General features: G+C 54.7%; 1 protein-coding gene across 1 annotated transcript in view; it reads left to right on the top strand.

Moving 5' to 3' along the window:
• The window catches only part of ZFHX3 (zinc finger homeobox 3), a 154,429-nt gene that overhangs the window by 60,637 nt on the left and 72,118 nt on the right, over nucleotides 1–21,674 (top strand). Inside the window, exon 4 of the mRNA XM_086757796.1 lies at nucleotides 21,126–21,357. Within this exon, the coding sequence (XP_086613922.1) occupies nucleotides 21,126–21,357 (232 nt within the window). The remainder of the gene's footprint in view (nucleotides 1–21,125; nucleotides 21,358–21,674) is intronic.

Below are 21,674 nucleotides of genomic sequence, written 5' to 3'. Positions count from 1 at the left end.
GTAGGAGGTGCAGCAGAGACTCTTTTAGCCGCCGCCCTGCGGTGGGTAAGACGCCGCGGCAGCGGCTGAACTTCTACGGGCTCCACCTGTCAGCTTGAGGAGACTTGTTGGGTGATTCTGAAATGGTTTTAATCCCAGATGAGGCGTGGAATATTGTACAAGGTGTAGTTGCTGAGTGATAATGCATTCTCATTCAAAATCCTTCCATAGTAGAAACGGACAAAAAGAGTGTTCACCGTAACAGTAGCTGCTTTGGAGTTAAAACTACACAAGAGTGGGTGAGCTGCTTAGAAGAGCTGAGAGGTGCAATGTGTGCGGGTCACAGAGGATTCACCTAAGCCTCGTTGGGTGCTTGCTATTACATGTGTACTGCCCATGAGAAAAGGCTGAGAGCAGAGCGAGGGAAACGCTGCCGAAGCCCACAGTCCAGCGTGTGGAGACAGGGCGTATTTCGCGGGGAGGTAGGAAAGGGAAGGACGACCACAGCACGGGCGGGGGAAGGAGGAGTGAATTCTCGCCCACGTCTCGGAGGCCTGAAGGATGCTTTTTTACGAAGGATGACTGCAAGAGGTGGCGTCAGACAGAGGTGTCGGTGGAGGAGGAACTCGCTGGGGTTACCGGGAGCGAGGAGTTCTGCAGCAGCCTGTGCCTGAAGTGGCAGGTGGCTGGCAGCAGCCTGTGCCAGGAACCGCAGAGCGTTAGGCCAGCAAATTGATAGAACCGTACTAAGGAGAGTCTTAGCAGGCATATGGATTAGAGAGGGGGGAAAACTGATTTCTGGAAGAGAAGGTTCTCCTGGCGCTGGTAGGTACTTGGAGGAGCCAGCCGGCCTCCGGGCGGTAGGGGCAGAGGGTTTCCCAGAGACTTCACCAAAATTCTTCGTGAGCAGCTTTTCAGTAGAGACGTGATCATTACTGCAGGAAGAGGTCTCTGCATTCATAGCGAGGTCACAGATGAGAAATAAAAAGTAAAATAAAAACTAACTAACTTCCCACAATGGAGAAAAAAGACTAGAGAGGCATGTGGATTTTTTCTGTGTTTGTCAGTCATCCAAAAATGGAGTAAAAAGAAAGCTTAAAAATCTGCTACAAGGTAAAAATATGTAGACCGCTTAGATGTAAAGCTGGATGGCAGTTGCAGAAGAGCTTTACAACACTAAGATGAAATTTGGTATCACAGTGTTAGGGGAAGGGAGGGTAGGCAGCCCTGGCATGGGTGTCTGGGCTTCTCTCCCTGCTCCCCTCATCAGGGAAGAAAAAAAAAAAAAAAAAAAGAAGAGGGTTTCAAATTCTTCTTCCTGCGAGCGAGCTGTGGAGCCATTCCCAGTCTCTTTGAAGACATCATTGACTCGTGATCAGTGACAAGCAGAAAGGCAAGGGTGAAACACGAACTGTGTCAATCCTTGATTTGCCGGATCATTTGAATATTGTGTTCAGTTTAGTTCATTTTATGAAGGACTGAAAAACCCAGAAGCAGCCCAGAGAAACTGGCAGGGATGGTAGCTGGCTGGAATGAGTTGTGTGAGGACAACAAACAGACTTTGGAGCTAGCTTGGCACGCGAATCCAGAACGGGGCAGGGGAGGTGAGTAGGCAGCGGTTGCTCAGCTTTTCCTCCTGGCACAAAAAAAAGCAATTAGCAGCGGGTTTGAAATGGAAAAACCCCGCTTTCTCGTACAGCGTGTCGTTTACCTGTGAGTCTCGCTGCCACGGGATGCTGTGGAGAGCGGGCACGCAGCTGGGCTGGAAAAGGAGCAGGACAGGGGTCTAACGAGCTGCGGTGGTTGTTAGACTGTCTCTGGGACGCGGGCTCCAGCCCAGGGAATTCTCAGGTAGCCGGAAGCTTCGGCTATGTCCTGGAAAAGGGTTGGTTTAGATCTGCCCCGTTGCCTTGCACAGGTGTCACTGCTGGTGGGAATTGCTGGTGTGGTCAGGTGTGGTTTCTGTTCCCTTCCGGGGCTGTGTGCGCAGGGAGCAGCTCTGCGGCGGGTGGAGCTGGGAGCCGTCTCCTCCCGACGCTTGGCTAAGGTAGGTGTTTCCTGTAGGAATTCAGCGTAGGAAAGCTTAATGTTGTGTCAGGTAAAGGCTTGTAAAGAAATAGCCTGGGTTCTCAAGCGTTAAAAAGAAAAAAATACCAGAAAATTAATGGCATCAATGAGAAGCAATTAAAAGGAGTTCTTGGCTTTGGGCTCCAAGCTATGAGAGACCAAAGTGGAAAGGTTTTTTTCATTTTTTTTTTTCCCTCAATACATTTTAATCAGCCTACCAGAAGTTTGGAGAGCACTCTGCGCAGTCCATCCTGCAGGTGTAGAGGTCTGTCTTCTGTCACGCAGGGGACGGCAGACGCTCATCCCCAGCCACCACCAGCGAGCGGTGGCTCTGCTGTCCGCCCTGGAACCGGCCGGGCTGCGGCCCCCGGCCCGGGCAGGGTGGCGAGGGCTCCGCTGGGCGCTGCTGGGGCTGCGAGTCGCTGGAGCGGTTCAGCATGGAAATACCCGCGTGATTGAACGTCGGCAAAAGGAAACGTGGTTGGGTTTTGATTATTATCAAAAATTTCCTTCGATCTCTGCCTTTGAAGGTTCTTAGGGTAAGGTTGCCCACAAAGAGTCTGTCGTGCTTGTTCAGGTGATTTAGAGCTGCGTTAACCTTTTATTTACTCACTGTTTGCCTTCTCTGAGTTTTGGGCTTATTTTTGCAAGTTTATCTTTTGAACTACAGATGCGGCATCGGAGCTCTGAGTTACACTCGTGAGGAACACCAATTGTGCCAGAAGCCTGTTTGAGTTACAGTGCGTAAGGGACTTCTAGCTGATTTCCTACAAGGTCTTAAGCTAAAATTCCAGCAGCAGCTTCACAAGTGAATTACCATTTAAGTCTCCCCACAAAGTTTTGGGTTTTTTTTTAAGCTGCTGGTCCCCAAAACCCTAAATTCAAATCTGCCAGCCTCTGGTCTTGGATAAAGTCATAGCGAAGGATAAGCTTATGAACTGAGGCGGTTCTGGGGACTAGAGCGTGCTTAGGTCTGGAACGGACTTCGAGCTTTGCGGAGCTCGTAGCCGGAGAAACTGTGGGAAGTGCACCCTTGTCTGCACACACGGTGACCCTGAGTCGAGAGGGGTTTTGGAGCCAGACCCTGTGCCCGTTGCGCTGGGCTCCAGGCTCAGCCCCCGCCGGGCATCGCTGGCCCCCGCCCCAGCAGCACCTCTCACCACGTGCCCCAGCCTTCTTCAGGCTCGGAGAAATTGGAGCAGCAATTTGCTTCTACACAAACCTGACTGCTTTTCACAGTACTGCCGGTTACAGGAGGAACCGGCCCCTGCGATCGGGTTCTGCTTTTGTCCCGTTGGGGTTGCCAGGTGTTTGAATACAAAAACCGCTCACTGTCCATGAAACCCTTTAGAAATCTCCCTCCTGGGGCCGCGCGCTTCTGAGGGGCAGAGTGCTCCGTCACGTCACCCTGGCATTGAGGCAGGTTTTTACCTTCCTTGAGGTATTTAGTGACAAAGTACCTCAGTATAGGATCAGGAAACTTACACTTCCTCTGCGCTGCTTTTGAAAGGGTTGAAATCAAAGCTGTTGAGAGTACACAGCACTGCGTGCTGGATGTTTTATTTATGGACTTCAGTCACTTAGATTTTTCTTTCAGCAGTTTTCCAGTAAGTACTGAGCCTGGTGCACGAACAGCTTAGTGAGAAAACCACCCTCTAAAAGCAACTTGAGTAACAAATGAGAGAGCCGGCGACTGAAGAGCGAGCGATCACCACAGCAGGAGTCGGCCAAACCGCGTGGCCAAAAGCTCGCTGTCAGACAGGATTCAAAAAGCAGAATATCTGAGAGTTAAAACAAACAAGGGAAAAAAAACCACCCACGGGTGCCTGATGCACGTAGTTGAAGACAAGCGGGTAGGACTGGAGCAGGCCTGGGAGCGGGAGCGCTGGAGGAGGCGGGGGACGGTTTCGTGCCAGGCTGAAGCCGGCGAGTGGAGCTGCGGTGCCTGTGCGCCCCTGCTCGCCGGGGGCTGTGGAAGGCCTGTGCTTGCGTGGCTCCTGCGCTCCCGGCTGGGCGGTGGTGTCCCTCTTTGGTCGTGTGTCTCGGAGACCTAGGAAAGGCGCTTAACTCCTTCTCTGAGGCGGGGAAGGGCCAGGCTTTCAGCCCGGTGAGGTACAGGCCTGGCCAGGTAACGCAGTGCGGCTGCGGGCTCTTTGAGACGAGCTCATTAAATAATGGATGGCCGTTCATTAACGTCCATCTCGGGCAGTGGGCTGATCTGCCAGCTGGGAGGGAGGCCGTGCCGTGCTCTCCCCGTGCCTTGCCATGTGGCGCGAGCTGCTCGTTGCTGTTAGGCTGTGCCCATCAACCAGGCTGCGAGGCGCCTTGTCGTCGTCTCTCCTGAGATAACCCATCTATTTCTGAATGAAATTTTGTCACAGTTAAAGTCCCCAAAATTACTGTGGAAGCGGTATGGGACGTTCTCTGTTTGCTATCTCTTAGGGAACTCATTAAATTACAATAAATAATGTATGCGTAATACATAACCTAATACCGTAATGTTCTTCTGGTCCTGTTTGCCAGTCCTGAAGATCCTGGCCTCGCACTGCAGTGTGTGCAATCAAGTTCTGCAATTTAAATTAGGCAATGAGCTACACTTGTGCAACAGGTTTTCTGAAAGTTGTGCCTTTGGGTATGGTTGGACGAGCTCCGGTAAACCTCGCTGCAGCTGTTGGGAGATAGTTGTCTCCAGGTTACTTTGCCTCCCTGCCAAAGACTGCTACCCACACTGCAGAGCTGCAGGGCAGGGCGCACGCGTGCCGGCCCGTACTGCTGCTGCAGTGCGTGGCCGCGTGGGCACCTCACCCGAATGGCTGGAGCTGGCCCGGGGAGCGCGGGGCCTGCGGGCTGTGCTACCGGTGCCCTGGGCAGGGTGGCAGCGTTTCGGAGGGAGGTGAACGTTTCTGTAAAAGCTGAGTGACAGCAGTTTGCCCGTTGCTGCCTTCCGGGAGCTCGCAGATCCCTCTGCTGCGACGCCATAAGCCGACGTGCCGGTGGTGCGTTAGGAGGAGCGGGCTCCAGCTGATGTGGCTCTGGCAGGGACTCGGCGTGTCCGTGCAGGGTAAAGACCATAACCAGGTATTGGAGTCGGCTGATGTTCGCAGTGCTGTGTCATCGTTCTCCAAAACTACCTTCCCACTACCGTATTGTGAACCCTTCCCGTTGCTCGACTGTGAGGAATTAACAGTCCAAACATTGTGGCACAAGGCAGAAAAGCTGCTGGGCTCAGTCTGCGGTACAACGCGTGCTTAGGCGCTGCTGTGATTTAGCTGGAGTTGCCGTGCAGCTCCATTGTTATGTTGCTTTTTTCCCAACACCAGAAAGGAATGCCCTGATCCCTTCCTCCCCTCTCTTGTTCTGCGTTTAGAGCAGGGAGGTGGTTTTCTGAGGAGGTGCCTTTCTTTGGCCATTGACTCATCAGCAGAGCGCAGTCAATCCCAGGATCTCGGTTTCCACTTTGTCCTAAGCATGAGCTCAGAATCCTTCTGCCCCGCGGAGCAGGCTGCGGCGGCTCGGGTAGGAGCGCAGTCGCTGCCTCATCGCGCGGCTGTTCCAGCCGGCTTTGACCCCGCCTTGTCAGCCGCAGGGCTCGCGAGCTGGAGAGAGCGGGGAGCTGGTGCAGGAGGCAGAGGCCGGGATGCTCTGATCCAGTGGGAGAATGTGAGAACATGAACTGTATCCCTTCCTTTCCGCCGCTGCGCAGGGCTGCCTGTGGTTACAGAATCCGCAAGGATCGATGCAGGTGACCTGTGGGGTTTCACCAGGTTTATGTGGCGGTCGGGGCCCTCTGACCTGCTGGCAGTTGTTTCCCTTTGGCTCCCTAACGGCCTCCAGACCTTGTTCCTGCCTCTCGGAGGAGGCACTGCTGTCCTGTCCCACCCTCTCCTCTGTCTCAGGCTCGGAGAACGATGGTTACAGAGAAAATCACCTGGGGAAGTTTCAGGCAGCAGTAACAAAGCCTGTCTCGACAGAGGGGAGGCTAATTACACAGCTAATTAATCCAACAGATGTCACTTTAAATGCCTGTTTCGTTGTGATTCCGTTGCACACATCATGCTGGTGAGGCAGCCTGCGCAGGCCCGCTCAAAACGCCCCCACGGGCTGCTGCGCGCGGCGGCTTAGGCCCCGGAGCGCCCCGTTCGCTCCCCCGGGTGCGTGTGGAGGAAGGGGTCCCGGAGCGCTGAGTCCGGACTGCGCTCCAGACGGGCTGCGCTCGGAGAGAAAAGCCGTTTAATGGTTACGTTTGGTTGAACAGTGCCGAAATAGCGGATGCGAGTATTGCAGTGGTTGTTTACATTCTTGCTGTAAGTGCGCAGGCGAGGCAGAGGAGACCCAGTCCCACTGCACCAGAAAAGAGAATTTGGAAACCTGAGCTGCTCCGGTAAGGTCAGCAGTTCAAACCCAAGGCTGGTGGAGGGCCTGAAGCTGCTGTGTGTCTGTCTGACGTGGATGTGGTCTGTCCGGTTCCCGCAGCCGCAGCTCCTGCGCCTTTGGGAGGGTTCCCTTGCTCTGGCTCCCTGGGGGAGGAAAAGACGAGCGTTTCTCCAACACTTTGAGCCAGTTGTCGCTCGTAAGGGCGGGGACACGTCCTGGTTGCTCCTCAGGAGAAAAGGGAGCTGTTCCTTCCCCACGTGCGGAGCTGGTCCCTTGCTGCTGAAGGTCGCTGGTCACTGCGTGACAGCTCTTGTCACTTCTGCTGAGTCTCCCCCGATTTGGTCTCCTGCTGCGCTTGCTCGCCAGACTGGGGGATCAGGGGACACCTGTAATGACGCCATGGTGTTAGCACTGCTGCTTCTGTACGTAGGTGCTGCGGGATTGTCTCCCTTTTGTGCGTTCCGCAGGCTGGTAACGTTGAGCGAGGTGTGAACCCCTCAGCAGCGTATCCATCACCCTGGGTAACCCTGCTGTTGTCAAACACTGGTGCCACACCCTGTGCGAGTGTCCCAGTTTGGGATGGAAATGGCCCGTTTTGTGGTCGTGTGCTCTGCTGGCTTGGCCCTTTATTCCGCTTCCGTACTTGCAGAGTCGGAGGGCTCCCCGCCTCTTACTGCGCAGGTGCCTTCTGGGGACAGGAGACTTGTACCAGGCTGCGTGCAGCGCGGGGCCTGAGGGGTGGCTGCTGGAGCGGGGCAGCGGCCCCGATGCTCTGGGTCCGACACACAGGACAGGCCTGAAGGCGGCGGGTTGAACCGCCTGGTGCGAGAGAGGCGGGAGAGATACGGTCGAGGGGGAAGAGCATCTTTGTTGGGGTCTTAACGTTATCGGTAAATCACAGTTGGCGCGCTTGATTCAGCGTAATGGATGTGTTCTCATTTCCCACAGCTGATGAGGATTATATCAGCTTGGTTTAACAGTCTCATTTTCTGCTCCCAGTGCACACTTGTTTTAATGCGTTTCAGTTAATGAGGTAGAAGAGAGAATGAGGTGTTACTGTTTATGTACAGACAGCACGTCTGCGTAGAGGGCTCTGGAGTCCGCGCGGTCCCTTCCCAGTGCTCTCAAAGGGACGGCATTAGCTGGCGTTTATAGAAAATTTATTGGCTGTGGTTTATCCAGGTGAAATTTTTCCCAGTGGTGTGCATTTCTCCCTCACGCCTTCCTCACGCGTTATTGCAGGCTCCGGGACGCGTTGCCAGCAGCCTGTCCGTGGGCAGGGGATGTCAGCGAGCTGGGGTGGCCCAGGCGTCGCATCTCACCGCACAACGCTGTGTGTTTGTGGGCAGAGCCGCTGCGGCCTGCCCGGCGCAGAAAGGCCGTGTGTGCCCTGCAGTAATTTGTGACTGGGGTGTTCGGCGCTCCGCTGCTCGGCCGCTGCGGTGCTTGCGGGCCCCAGCCGGGGTCAGGGCCGCGCTGCCAGGCGCCGTGCAAGCGGGTTCGTTAGCCGACGCCCGCGGAGCGCTCGGCCCGAGGAGGTGTGAGGTGCGGCAGCGGGACCCGCCGCTGCGGGGCTCGGGGCTGCGCTGAGAGGCGCTGCCTTGCTGAAAAACCAGCTGTCCCTGTGCTGGCAGCAGGAGTTTGCTGTGGGGAGGGCTGGAGCTGCATCCCGCCTTCCCCAGCCCCGCGCCCGGCTCGCTGCTGGTGAAAAGTTCTTATAAATAGTTAACGCTGTTATCTAATTGCTGGCCGAGTGCCAGCGGCTGGCATCGCTTGGCTGACAGCAGCCCGAAAGGCCCCGCGCGTTGTGCGTGTTTGAAGGTAAAGCTGCTGTTGGTTTAAGCAGGAATTAAACAATTACCACGTCTTAGTTCTCCCCACCTTCGGCAGATTGACGCTATAAATTGTCAGCCTGTTGACATTTTAATGTTAATTATGTCATATGGTATCCCCTTTGATTTCAACATGCCTCGGTTTGTAAATACACGAGCCTCTCAAAGGGCTGTGGTTAGCGTTACACGCAGGAGGCCTCGGGGTTTTTGGTGGGGAAGGAGCGCAGCGCTCGTCTCTCGGCAGCGAGCGTGCCTGGCACAGCGTCTCGCAGCTCCCCGCTCAGCTCGAGGCACGTGCGGCACCAGCTGCCGGGAGCGCCTGCGTCTGGCCGGGCTCCCCGCGGCTGCGGGTGTGGGCAGCCCCAGAGGTGCCCCGGCGAGGCGCTCATCGCAGCGTGTGGGGTCCTGGTGCGTCCTCCCGCCTCCCTCGGACTGGAGACCCTCATGTGGGGCAGCTTCCCCCCGCCATGGGGCGAGAGCTGCTGGCCTCTGCAAGGGCCGAGGCGCTGCTCCCCGCTGATGGTGTCTCAGGGCCAGGGGCCGCAGCCAGGGCGGTGCTGGTGCCATGCGAAGCTCGGCACTGGCCTGAGCTTGTGCCAGCAATTGCTGTCGGGTGCAGATCAGCTCCTCGGGAGCGAAAAAGAGCGTGCTGGTAGGGGAGGAGCTGTGTGGTCACTCCAAAAACTTCTTGGGAGGAGGATTTAGCTGCAAGTAACAGAACGGTGAAGGGGATGGGAGGAAGAGGCAGGAAGGGCATGTGTGGGTGGGGGCCTAAGTCAGGCTCACCTCAGGCACCTGTGCAGCGCGGGGCTGTGGATGACGGTTCGCACAGTAACAAAGCCGCTGGGTGCCCCCCGGGTCGTGGCGCAGGCAGGTCCTGTCCCCGTGTCTGGGATCCTGCTGGGTCACCATCCATCTGTCCTCCTGTCCCCAGCCTGGGCTGCAGAGAAACCCCCGGTTTGTCAGGTCCCAGCTTTTTGGATCAGCCATCCTTTCTTTCATGAAACAGGCTCAAAGGGTTGTGGTGTTCACGTGTGTGCCAGGGAAAGGAGGGTCCTTGGGCAGGGCGAGCAGAGGAGTGAACAGCTGGGAGCTCTGCAGGGTGACTTGTGCATTCCTCCCGAGCATCCTCTCCAGCAAAAAGCCTGAGGGTGTCCCAGTTTGAGAGCTGCAGATTTAAGTTACGACACCCACAGCGTTCGTGGGGCTGTTTCCCAACTCGGGCTGTTGCGTAGAGGTATGTCGCATCAGGACCCCGTTCGTACTTCTGTGGGTGGTTGCTGCCGTGAGTGGACATTGCTCCCCAGAAAGATTTTGCTGCTTCCATTTTATTCCTGAGTTGCAGTAGTCAGTAAGTACTCTTAGTGCTAATGAGTAGTGCCTTCGTAGGATTTATCATTTACCCTGCATATGTCTCTACAGACTTTACGTGGTGGATTGCAGCTCTGGAGTTGCTAAAACCAATAAATACTGAGCCTGGCTTTTCCCAGGAGTTTCTGTACCTGTATACGGCAAATCCACATGGATGCAGGTACACTAGAACAAAGAGAGGACCAAAGAGCAGAGAGGTTTATCATCTCAGGTTTTATTCTGTTTGCTTTGCTGTACTTGTGCACGCTCTGTATTTTCCGTTTGGGTAGTCTGTCTCGGAGGAATAGCTGCAGCTAGTGTTCAGAGCAGTTCCGGTCTCCTGTACGTCCCGCTACAGAAGTGTACTGCAGTTGAGGTAGGTTTAGATCCACACAGGGAATTTTACACAAACGTGCCGGCAGTGTTAGCGTTGCACCGAAAGAAAGCGCGTTATGAACTCGGGCAGCTAGAGCTTCGCGTTCGGTAGGAATCTGAGCAGGTCCAGGCACCAACACCCCCTCACTGTCTGTGTCGTGCTCAGGGCTGCGTGAGCCATGGGCTGGATCGCAGAACGACGGGAGAGGTTGTCTTTGTTTTTAAAAACCGGGAGGGACCGTCATGGTCTGGCCTTAGGAGAAGCTGTGGTATCTTACTTTGAATTGAGTCTCAGATTCTGCTTTCAGTTATAACGTCTCCTATTAGAAAGCCCTCGGTAAGGGATAACTTGCTGCACCCTTTTGTTTGAAGAGTTAACTACTGACCTTGTTCGAAATACGTGCACCATTCCACGTCTGCATTTATTTAGCTTCAGGTGGCGAGCACTGGATTTTGCTCTGGCTTTTCCTAAAGAGAAAAGAACCCTTTGCTCCGGGAGGTCTCGTGTGCGGGTGTGTGCCAGCTGTCATTGTACTGGTTGTTCATCTCTCGTGGATGAGGCAGAAGGACTGAACTGAGATGTCACCAAGGCTTACTTGGCCCTGCTCTATACCAAGGGCATAAAATTAAGGACACATAAGTGTGTTGCTGGCTTAACTGGAGACCCAAGTTTTCGGCATGCTGGGGTCCCCTGGGCTGCGGTACTCTTGGGCCTGGCCTGTTTGCCAGCTGTCTCAGCAATGGCTTAATTCAGGCTGCCCATCTCGGGGTGAAACACAACGCGTCCCATAATGTTGTCATGTCAAATGAGCCCTTACACCTTACCGTTCTGCTGGCAAAGCTTTTGCTGGGAGTTTCTTCGTGTCTTTTCATGTTATCATCAAACTGATAAGGAAAAAGAATGAGGGAAGGAAAAGGCTGTCACGTGGACGATTTCTAATGATTTAGAGGAAACTTTGCATTGTTTTATATTCATCATCCAGACTGGAGCACACTGGCCAGTTAATGCTGCAAATTCCGTTTATTTTCAGAGCTGCACAAAGCAGTTCTGTCCTTCGGACAAAGTCCCAGCTGGCGTCCAGGGTCTGCAGCCGGCGCGAGGAGAGCAAGCAGGGTGCTCTGACCTGGAGCCCTTGGCCCTGACTCCTGCTCTCCTCGCACGCCTCGTCGCCTTTCCAAGGGCTTAAATTGCTTGGAAGTGAGGACTGGCAGCTAGGGGAGGGGCAGCAGGTATTTCAGGCTGTCCCTTTTGTTTTGGTTCATTTTCCTGCTCGCGTGATGCTAAGACGGTTGCACCAACAGCGCTGCCAGATCCGTCAGCATCCCCCGGCTGCTCCCTGGCACTGGAGAGCCGTGCCTGCTCTTATTTTTGTGGCGGTGAAATGCACACTGTTCAGTCTCTGCCCTTCCCAAGGCCGGTGTCCTGCGTGGGTGCCAGCTCGTGGTGGTGGAACAGGAAGCAGATCATCTGCTGGTGCAGATCCTGACCTTTCCACCGAGAGGCTTGGGGAAGGCTGCGGCAAGGACGGGGGGCTGTGCCAGCCCCCGCTCCTCAGGGTGGCTTGGGGGTTGCACGTACCATTACCAGTCCGTTGGGACTGTGAGGAACATTGTCCCTGTGGCCGGCAGCCTGGCAAGCCAGGAGCCCATTGCAGCTGGCGTTAGAGCAGCAAACCCAGTCCTTCCCAGGCTGCACACTGCTTGGAGGACGGGCACGTAACGCGCGAGCCAGGCGGTTCTGCTGCTGTGAGCTGTTGCGGGGCGCTGACGTGTCCTTCCTGGTGGGGACCGGGCCTGCGCATGTGTGCCAGGAACCATTGCCTGGTCAAGGACTGGAGAGACCCTCCAGTTGGATTTGGGGGAGGCTGGAGCTCAAAGGCTTCTGCTCGCCGGGAACTCGGTGGCTTTCCTCCCAGAGCAGCCGCTCGGTGGTGTGGGGCAGGGAGCAGTTCCCTGAGTTTATATACACAATTCTTGAGGCACGTTAGTGACCCTTCAGCTCATGGAAGCCCTCACAGCCATCTTAAAAATAGAAAATACTGACTCCAGGTTGCCTTAATTCAGCTCTTTGTGTGCAGGCACTATTATAGTTTTTAATTATAAGTATTTCCATACATATTTTTCCAGTAGGATTCTTGCCTCATTCTGTGAATGAGTAATTATTCCATTTCTTTTTATCTTCCTCTTTCATTACATTGCCCCAGGCTTTGTCTAATACAATCCAAAGCTTTTGCTGAATGAAGAATTATTTATTTTCTCATGGGCATTTCTGTGGTGCTCTGTGTTCTGTTTGTGTTTCACAGACACTTAATGAACTTACCTCCGCAGTGCTTGTCTGAAGCCCTGTCCCCGTGCCCTGGGTGCCCTGCGTGGAGGGCTGGTATCCCGCTGCCCGGCACTGTGCCCAGCCCCGCAGCCGGCACCTCCGGAGAAGCGCTGCTCCACTGGGAGGGCTTCACTGGCTTGGTCTTGCTCTACTGGTTTTCGTTTCACCTTTGGGACTCAAGGAGTGCTCCTGATTTCCACTTAGGTTCTCTGTCGTACTAACGCACTGCACCTTCCCGTGGTTCTCCCTCCTCCCGAACCACCTGCTCTTGAAAATCCCTGCCTCACCCGCATCTTCTGATTGTCACAGCTGCTCCACCACCGCAGCTGCTCTCCGGCTGTCCTTGTGCCGCAGCAGCTCTTCCTGGCGCCGTGCCCCTGCCCAGGGCTGCCCCTGTGAGCTGGGCTCGGCCGGGGCGTTGGATGCAGGGCGGCCGATTCTCCGTCGGGTGGTGAAGGAGCAGGGCGGAGGCGGGTGATCTGAGGAGCTGCCGGCCGAGGGGGTGCCACCATGCGCCATGGCAGCTGGCCTTCTGCGAGGCCTGATGGCCTTGTGTCTGGGGGTGCGTGTTCCATGTTGCAGGGGTGCTGTGGCAAGGCTGGAGGACAGAGTTTGGGTTTTCATTGGCCAGGGTTGCACAGAGTCCTCCAGTTGATTGGAAAAATTGGAAATAATTTCTTACCTTTCTCTGTGAGGACTGTGAACAAAAGATGAACTTGGTCCTAAAATTATCCTTGTTGGCTTCTGCGAGGGGAGGTTGTGTCATCTGTCTCTTTGATATTGATATTCTTCGATTTATGGAGAGGATTAAAAAACCGTCCTGTGTGGTGGTGTTATTGTACGGTTATCTGTTGGGATTCAGCATGGCACGCTGCTGTAGGAGGTGATAAAGAAGCTAGATGAAAACAAGGGAGTCTCTAGTCCATCATAGCACTTGTAACATCTCTGGAGATAGATGGAACAATAAATACTGGGCGAGGGAGGTAGTCTGGGTCTGCAGGATTATATTAAATAACATCAACTCAGGCTGGTTTTCTGCGGCTGGCTCAATTTCCCACGTGGTTTTATGGAGCGTTATTGCAGTGGTCCCTGGGTGCGCGTGTCCGCGGGAGTGGTGGCGTTGGTGCCCGCCGGGCCCTGCAGCGAGGAGGGACCTGGCTTCGTGGCGATCCTCTGGCTCGCTGCCCCGGTCCTGCCTGCAGCGGCTGGGGCGCCTGGAGCCAGCACGGAAGGTGAAGGGGCTGAGGAGGGCTCGCTGGAGGGGCGTCCAGCCTCTCGTCCCCCATTCTGCATGCCGAGAGCCGGCTGCCCTCGACGGAGAGGGGGCTGCTTCTCATCGGGGCCACTTCCCTCTTTGCAGGGGTTTCCTCGTGCCGCTGCCCAGCGTGCTCTCGGCGTCGGGACGTGGTGAGGAGCACAGTGGGTGCAAAACGGTCCTCAGGCTTCTCCTTCAGAGAGCGCGGGTTTCTTTTCCAAAAGACTTAATATGGGGTAAAAAAATACTGTTTGAATTTAAATTCTTAAAGCGAGCTCCACGTATGCGGAGGGGGTTTTGAGGGGTCGTTTTAAGCCTGAGCCGGCATTAACAACACAAGACCAGGTGTGCGTTACGTGCTGTGCCTTCGGACACGCAGAGCCTCCTGCGAGATCCCTCGCAGCGTAACGTTCCTGTGCTGCTGGGGGAAATAATGCATCACCTGCACCGACAGTCCCGTCTCGTTCTGTGGTACGGAAAGCCTTTCTCAATCACTCAACAGCCGTACAATTACAATATGGACAACAGATTTTGATCCTGCTGTCTTTTCAGGTTCCCCCCAGCCCTTTTTATTGCATAATTTGCCTTTTCCTCAGTGATTTTCCATATTCCCATGCTGCTCTAGTTTACCTGAGCGTTCACAGCTTAGAAACTCACGCTGAACTTATTATTTTCAAGTATATGTACAAAAAACGACTGGTAGTGGGTTCATTGAGCCTGCTTTTGGTTACCGTCTTGCCTTCGTGTTCAGCTTTTCTCTTCCCATTTCTTTTCCTAACCCTGGGAAAGACAAGGCTCCCGGAATGCCTTGGCTCTTGGCTGTCCCCAGCACCGAGAAAGGAGGGGAGTGGAAGACCTGACCTCCTTGGTGACGTTGCTGAGTCACAGCAAAAGTTTTCTTGCTGTTTTTATAACTTCATCTGTTGCTGTCTGTACAGTACTTCGCAAGTACTGCTTTTAAAAACAAAGTGCAACTTTTCTGTCGTGTTTCTCCAGGGGTGACAGCATCCGTGGAAAATACGAAGTGACAAAACTGTATTTTTCTGAGGAGCAAGATGTCATCAGTTCAGGCTTTGGTTAACTTGCAAGGCTCTGCAGGAGCCCTGCCATCACCAAACCACTGCTGCTCTGCAGAAGGTGCCGCGTGAAGCTCGGCGCCGAGTTAGCATCCCTCACGTCCCTCGTTTGTGGCAGGAGGGGACACCTCGTGAGGTTCACGGGGCTCCTGTTGTCGGAGGTGCGCGAGCGATGGCAGGGCAGGCTCGCAGGGCTGTCGTGGGTCCTGTGGCAAGAGCCGTGGCCAGAGCAGGAGCACGCAAGGTTGAGGGCAGCGCTTTCCAGAGCAGCTGATAGGAAATGTACTCTCAGCCATGCTTTGTTTTCATCACTATAATTCGCAGGATCAATACACACACTCCTGTCTTCATCTCCGCATACAGCCGTGCCTAGGCCTGTGCCTCCCTGGGGAGAGCTGTGAGGATGTCAGGGGCCTGGAAAATTCTCTGCAGCTGTAGTTGCCCACGAGCAGATCTGTTGTGACTGCAGCTCTTGTGATGCAGCAGTGGGAGAAAAGAAAGTTTGACGGCTGTAGGAAGGAGCCCAGGTGCGGTGAGAGCTTTCTCTTGTCTCCCTTTCCTGGCTGCTCAGCCATCTCCGCTCAGCAGGCGTAGGGCGCCATGTCCAGCTGTGCAGAGGGATACCTGTGTCCCACCGGAACTGGGTAACACGGAGGGAGCACAGCCTCTCTGCTGCCCCCGCTCCCGTTGCACCCCCTCCCTCCCTCCCTCGGCATGCTGTCAGGGTGCCTCCCTTGGCGTCTCCTGGGCGGAGGGGATGGCCGGCACAGCTGGGCTGGCCTGGGCTTTGCCCATGGACTTTGTGCTTCTTCAGGTGCTCGGGGGGAATCTTAGGGACGCTCTTACGCTTGTGGTGGTCCCACAGAGATTCTCGTCTTTGGGGATCTCTAAGGAGTGATGAATGAGCACTTTGAGGTTGAGGTCTGTTCACAGTTAGAAAGGGGAGGGGAGGTGTGAACGCGAGTTCAGCCGTTCTTTGCTCTTGTTTTCTCTTAATCTCGGTCGGGTTTTGCCCGCTGCCCCTGGGGACTGTGAATATGTGGGGATGCTGCTCATCAGTCTGCATAAACAATGTCCTCGTTAAGAGCTGGACGGCTTCGCGGGCCCCGTGAAGAAGTTGGCTGCAGAGCTGCACGGGAGCTGGGGCTGTTGCCTCCCTCTGGGCTTTGGCCCCTCCTCATTAAGCAGGTCCGGGCTATTGATTGGGAGCTTGTGTTTGGAAGAGTCTTACTTACTCCATGCATTATCTTGACAGATTGATCAGACCTGATTGAGAACCTCTTAAAGGAACGAACAGCTGTAATGGGAAAGTTGGACTCTGTCATCCGTTAGGATGATTCTGGGAGCGAGAAGAACGAGGCTGACATCTTGGAGCAATTGTATTTACAATTAACATGGCTGAAAACGATTGCCTCTATTGATCCCCCCTTCCTGCAATTACAGCCCCATTGTTTACATTCCAGCACTTCAGTTATAAAAAGGAAATTCAATAATTATTGCATTATTTAAAGTTAAAGTGCCACAGAGTTTGCTGGCTACGCTTGCTGGTTGATTTAACGTTCAGTAAAATCCATGCTGAGCTCTCCATCTTTAGGCTGAGCAATATTTGGCTTTTAATGAGCCTTCAAGGGCTGCTGGAGCAAACCCAGTTTGCTGGGTGGCTTTTGGGGTCGTTTTGGGGGGAATCGAAGAGCGTCTCACCCGGCAAGCGCCAGCCTCATGGCCAGCAAGGAGAGCGTCTGTGGCCCATTGCCGCTGCCCGCTGGAACCCCGCGAGGACGGCTCCTTTCCCGTGCTGCCGGGGTGACGAGCTGTACCTCCGCGTGGCTGAGCGTTTGCGCCTCGTACGTTATCCCTGGCCTCTCCCACGAACGGCACGTCTCTGCTCGGGGGCCCTGCGTGTGGCTGCCTGGCTCCTTTTTGAGGAAAGTCCTTGGTCTTGCTTCCCTCTGGTTTTGCAGCACCACACTCGGGGGCTCGCGGGGTGACAGCGGGGGCTCGTGGGGTGATGGTGAGGGCTCTGCACAGCCACACTGGCTCAGCACCTCCGTGCCTTCCTGGGCTCGCAATGCCTGCGTCAGCCCTGTCACGGCAGCGGGGCATTCACCCGACCCCCAGTGGGCTGGGGGGCACAGGCTCAGAAGGGGAGGCGTGCGGGTCCTGGCTTTCCTGTATCGGGGGTGCTGTTCTTCGGCCCCGGTGACGCGGGGACTTGCAGTGGGTACCTCATCTCTTTGGCAGGAGGGAGCGCTGCGTTTACAGCCTTTTGGAAAGAAAGATAAAGACCAGAAACCAAACAGTACATCAACATCCGATTTGCTACAGAAAGTCTCCCTGTCCTCGTCTTGCAGGGCTGTGTTTCGAGGTTCTGGGCGATACTGAGGACGCTTTAGCTGCAGGTGGGGGAGCGATGCTCTCCATTCGGCCATTCCAGTTGCCACAAGCTATTCTGCAGAACTTGTGGGCGTGTGGGTCTGAACGCCGCGGTCTGCAAGCTGCGTGAAGGAGCCGTTACGCAAGGGGCCGGAGAGGCTGGAAGGAGGGGACTGTACCACTGATTGTAACACTGCTCCTTCAGAAGCAGTAAGCAATTGCAGGACGTTGGTGGAATATGGAAGAGCAGGAATTCATCTTTTGAACCTGCTGTATGGAGAATCAATTTTTTCCTCCTTTCACAACATCTGGGCCGGGGGACGGCTGCGGGCGCACCAGCCCTTTCCAGCCCGTAGCCAGCATGTGTTCTCGCTGCGTGCTGCCTCCGCCCCACGTCTCCGCCAGCTCCAGGAAATTCCAGCCGGGGCTGCAGGTGTGAAAGGAGAGCAAGACGGATGGGCCAGCTCTGACTTTTATGGAGTACTTGGAACAGACAGGGATCAGACAGCTGCATCCACATGACTTCCATTAAAAATTCAGTTTCTTCTCTTCCAGGATTGTGTGATTTATCTCGCGCAGCAGATCAGAAGCGCATGGGGGCCAAGAGATGCTTAGGAGGCTTCTGAGGCCTGCTGCAGGGGCCAGTCCCTTTCCGTGGCGACCTGTGGCCTCCCCTCCAGCTCCGGTGTAAGGGTCGCATCTCGTCCGGCTCCCCGAGCGCACTCTTGCAGGCACGGTGCTTGCTGGCATGTGAAGTGTTTCCCGCCAAGCCTGTTACTAATTACCCGTGTTTGACTTCACCCTGAGGAGGAGTCAGTCCCTGGGCATCCGTCGGTGCTGAGGATGCACTCACAGGGCTGGCGTGTCTCCAGCACCTCCTGCGTGGCGCTGGCTTTTGCAGTGACCTGGCGTGGTTTGAGATCTCGCGTAAGCTCTGCGCGCTCCCCTGGTCTGCGTGCCGCCACCGCGGGCTGAGCAGGGGACCCGCTGGCTCTGGGTCTCATTGCTGGCACTGGTCAGGCGTAAGCGCTCGCGGGAAGAGTAAGAGCGGCGCAAGTCTACAGTGGTGCTCCCTTCCACAGCTTTTTTTCCTCCAGCAGATTTTTTGGCTCCATCTTCCTCAGCTGCATGTCAGTTCTTTCAAATCGCTGTAATGTTACCCGTTCCAACAGAGCAGATGTCATGGGGAGTTCAGTGGTAAGGGCAGTGCTGTATGTGGGGAAAAACCTCCTCCAGGGATGTTCAGGACTGGTAACTCCGGCGGCGTGTTTCCTAAAGAAGCTCTCGTAGGTCAGTGGCCTCCGATTCTGCAGCAGGACTGTGATGTAATGCGAGCGCTGCCTGAGCGGGAGCCGGGCCGCGTTTGGTTTGGGCTGTGTGTAGGTGTTGCGGGGAGCGCGGTGCTGTGGCTGGCGTACGTACAGAACAGCCAGCGTCCCCCGGGAAGCCACACTCGTGAGCCGTATGGTTTCCATCAGAGCGTTCCTCTGTCTGATTCTGATTTAAAGTGGAGCTTTGACTGAACCTAATCAATATTTTGCATGCCATGCGTGAAGAACCAGATGTTGGAAGTTTCCTATCGTTGAGAGGGCGGGGGCGAACACCCCCCAGACTTGCAGAAATCAATGTTCGCTGACAGAAGTTGGTTGGTTTTCCTAGGAACAATATATTCCTTTGATTTTCAAGTTGATTTGTCTTCTAACGAGGTTCTGGTTTAATATTTTGACTTTGTTTTCTGTGATACGGATAAATTCTCACAAGGGGAAAGCTGAACAGCGTGGTGGGCAATAACTACACGTACCTGCCCGGCCTTGCATCGCCTGCAGCAGCTCGCAGCTGGTACTTGCTCGTCCGCCGTGCGGTCTTACTCTGGCCCGCTCTGGCGTGAATCAGAGGTGGGCACACGGTGTTGGGGCTGTCGGCACCCTCAGGTCTTGACTCCTTCAGCACGACAGGCAGGTGACGCTGACCCGCACAAGGGATACCTGCACGTACCTCACACGCAGGGCACGGGACCAAAAGGAGGGAAAAATAAGACACTGTATTAAACTGTTTAAAACAAATGTTTTCCTAAAATCCCCTTTTAAATAAGACCAGTACAGACTGTGCCTCTGGTTCCCTCAGAGACCGTGTCCTTAATATTTCCTTGAACCTGTGACCAGATTTTTCTCTAATTCCTCACTGGGGGTTTCCTCTGCCTTCCCGCAGAAGCTGCTGCTGAGCCCCTGGCAGTTTCTGCGCTCAAACGCGGTGTTGGCAGGACAGGCCCTTCCCCAGCGCAGCACTTGGCTGGCAGGAGACGGCACTTGCCGTGTGTCTGCCGGAGCGGGACCCCGGCCTGCGGCAGGACAGGGAGGCGGGGGGGTTTATTGCAGAGCGCGGGTCTGGGCAGGGCAGAGCCAGGCCGGTTGAGCTGGGCCGTGCAAGCCGGTCGCGTGGCTCTGGCGCCCGGCTCGCTAACCTCGGCTTTTTGTGTGTTAAGCCATTTCTCTTTTTCTGGCTCAGGAAGGGGTAATGCCTGCAAACAATAGAAATGAGAGGCAAAAGAAGTTCTTATGAGGGAAAACAGCAGAAAATCTTCTGAGGGCACCGGTGGGACTAGAGCCCTGGTGGATTCTTCAAATATTACAGTGAATTTAATTAAATACATGGCGATCCCAGAAGAGGCTAGTCTAATTAGCCAGATCTAGAATACATTTATTCTCTTCCCTCGGCCTCCCAATCAGGAGCCTCAGCATCAGCTCCTGAGCTATTTTTAATCATTCCTAGGCGCAGAGGGCTCGCCTTCCTCCAAGTTAGCTAAGCACGCAGCGCGGGGTAATATGTGTCTTTTATCTTATCTGAGCTGTAACTGAGATAATACATGTCAGAATCCTCACCAGAAGGTTCTGGTTGCATGTAGGCAATATATTTGATTGACAAACCTTGAGATCATGTCCAACTCACCTTACTCTGCCTTGGGTGAAGTGCGTGGCGAGGAAGGAGTTTTGTGAGATGACCGAGAGGAAAACAGAGGTCTTGGGTTACACGGTAGGAACTGGCACGGATGAGTGCGTAGCTGAAGTGCAGGTTTGTGGTGGAAACACCAAATGGCCTTGCTTGAGGAGTCATTCGTGTCATTTGACTTTGGTGTCCGTTTTTCCTCAACTTGTGGTGAGCCCTTTCTGTGGGAACTGGGAAGGTTGCCGTCGGCTCTCGGCCCTGCTGCTGCTCCCGCTGAACGGAGAGCGATGCCGTGGCAGCCAGCGTGGCTGTAAGCAGAACTCTGCCCTCCGGTTTAAGAACTAATTGCCGCATCCCTGGGATCCACGACATAGAACAGCTATTTGCTTCCCTAGCGGCACGCACCTCTGTGCCAGGCAATTGACAGATTTTGTCAAATAATCAAGGTATAATACTCTTGAATTAGCTGTACTGGCTGCGATAGCACAGCTTCCGAGTGTGACGGGATTTTTTTTTTCCAAGTGGTAACCTCTTGCGATGATGCCCAGCTGCACGCTCACCCTTGGCTTCTCAGCCTGGATCGCTGTCCCGGCTGTCTTCCAGGCCAGGCTGCTGCTTTCCTCCACATCCACAGGAATAAAACCTGGATGCCAGGGAGCGGAGCGCTGATGATGGATGGGATGGCACGCGCTCCGCGCTCTGCTTTCGTGCGCTGTTTCCAGGACCTCTCGATCGAATGGGTTCATTGTGTTCTAGGATTGCTTTGGTTTTGTTCCTCTTAGTTTTCGATGAGAACTTATCAAATTTAATTTTATCTGTTTGAGATGAAGTTGGATCCCCTCCCAGGATAAGCTTTAAAAATGAAAGAATTAGCCACGCGTAGGTCATGAATGGTTGTTAATGTTGGATCTGGTATTTTCTTTCGCCGGAGGAGATGATCTTGCCTGTCTCAGTTTTTGCTTCTGCGCTCATGTGAGTGCGTTGTGTTTTCCTTGCTTTTAGGCAGGAGAGTGCACGGTACCTTGAGAATAAACAGGCTGGATCTTACCGTGGCTGTGTCAAAATGTGGTTTCTTACTGCATTCCCAGGTGGCTGTTAGCAGTTTACAGTGGAGTAACACAGGGAGACTGGAGATGGTGCAGGAAATTCACCTCTCTCTGCTTTGTTCTTCACAGCACCTACAGCATCACGAGAGCGGGGTTGAGAGTGAAAGCTGCTACTACCACTGTGTCCTCTGCAACTACTCCACCAAGGCCAAGCTGAACCTTATCCAGCACGTGCGCTCCATGAAACACCAGCGGAGCGAAAGCCTGCGCAAGCTGCAGCGCCTCCAGAAAGGTCTCCCTGAAGAAGAGGAAGACCTGGGACAGATCTTCACCATCCGGAAGTGTCCAGCTGCTGAGGCTGGTGAGTGCTGCCTCCCTCACATGAGCAGGGTCGGGCTTTTGGCTCCTCTGCGTCACAGGTTTTGACTAGCGGCACCAGACCCTCCGGGCAGCTTCGTGGCAAGCTCGGTGGCCTTCTTGTTTCTCTGCCCTGCTGTGGGGGTGACACTTATCCCTTATCGACAGCATGTTACGGAAGTGCCGGCTGCCCCGCGGCAGGACAGGACCCCTGCTGCGGCTGCAGCGTCCAGTGTAGCTCTGCCTCCTGGGGCTTGGGAGGGGTGGTTCTGAAGCACCGAATACTTGGGCACATGCTTCATTTCCTAACTGCGAGCAGTC

Source organism: Chlamydotis macqueenii, chromosome 13 (genome assembly GCF_036417535.1).
Source record: "Chlamydotis macqueenii isolate bChlMac1 chromosome 13, bChlMac1.mat, whole genome shotgun sequence".
NCBI classification, from domain to species: Eukaryota; Metazoa; Chordata; class Aves; order Otidiformes; family Otididae; genus Chlamydotis; species Chlamydotis macqueenii.
Note: the sequence above shows the minus strand (reverse complement) of the source record. Positions and strands in the feature narration are given on the sequence as shown.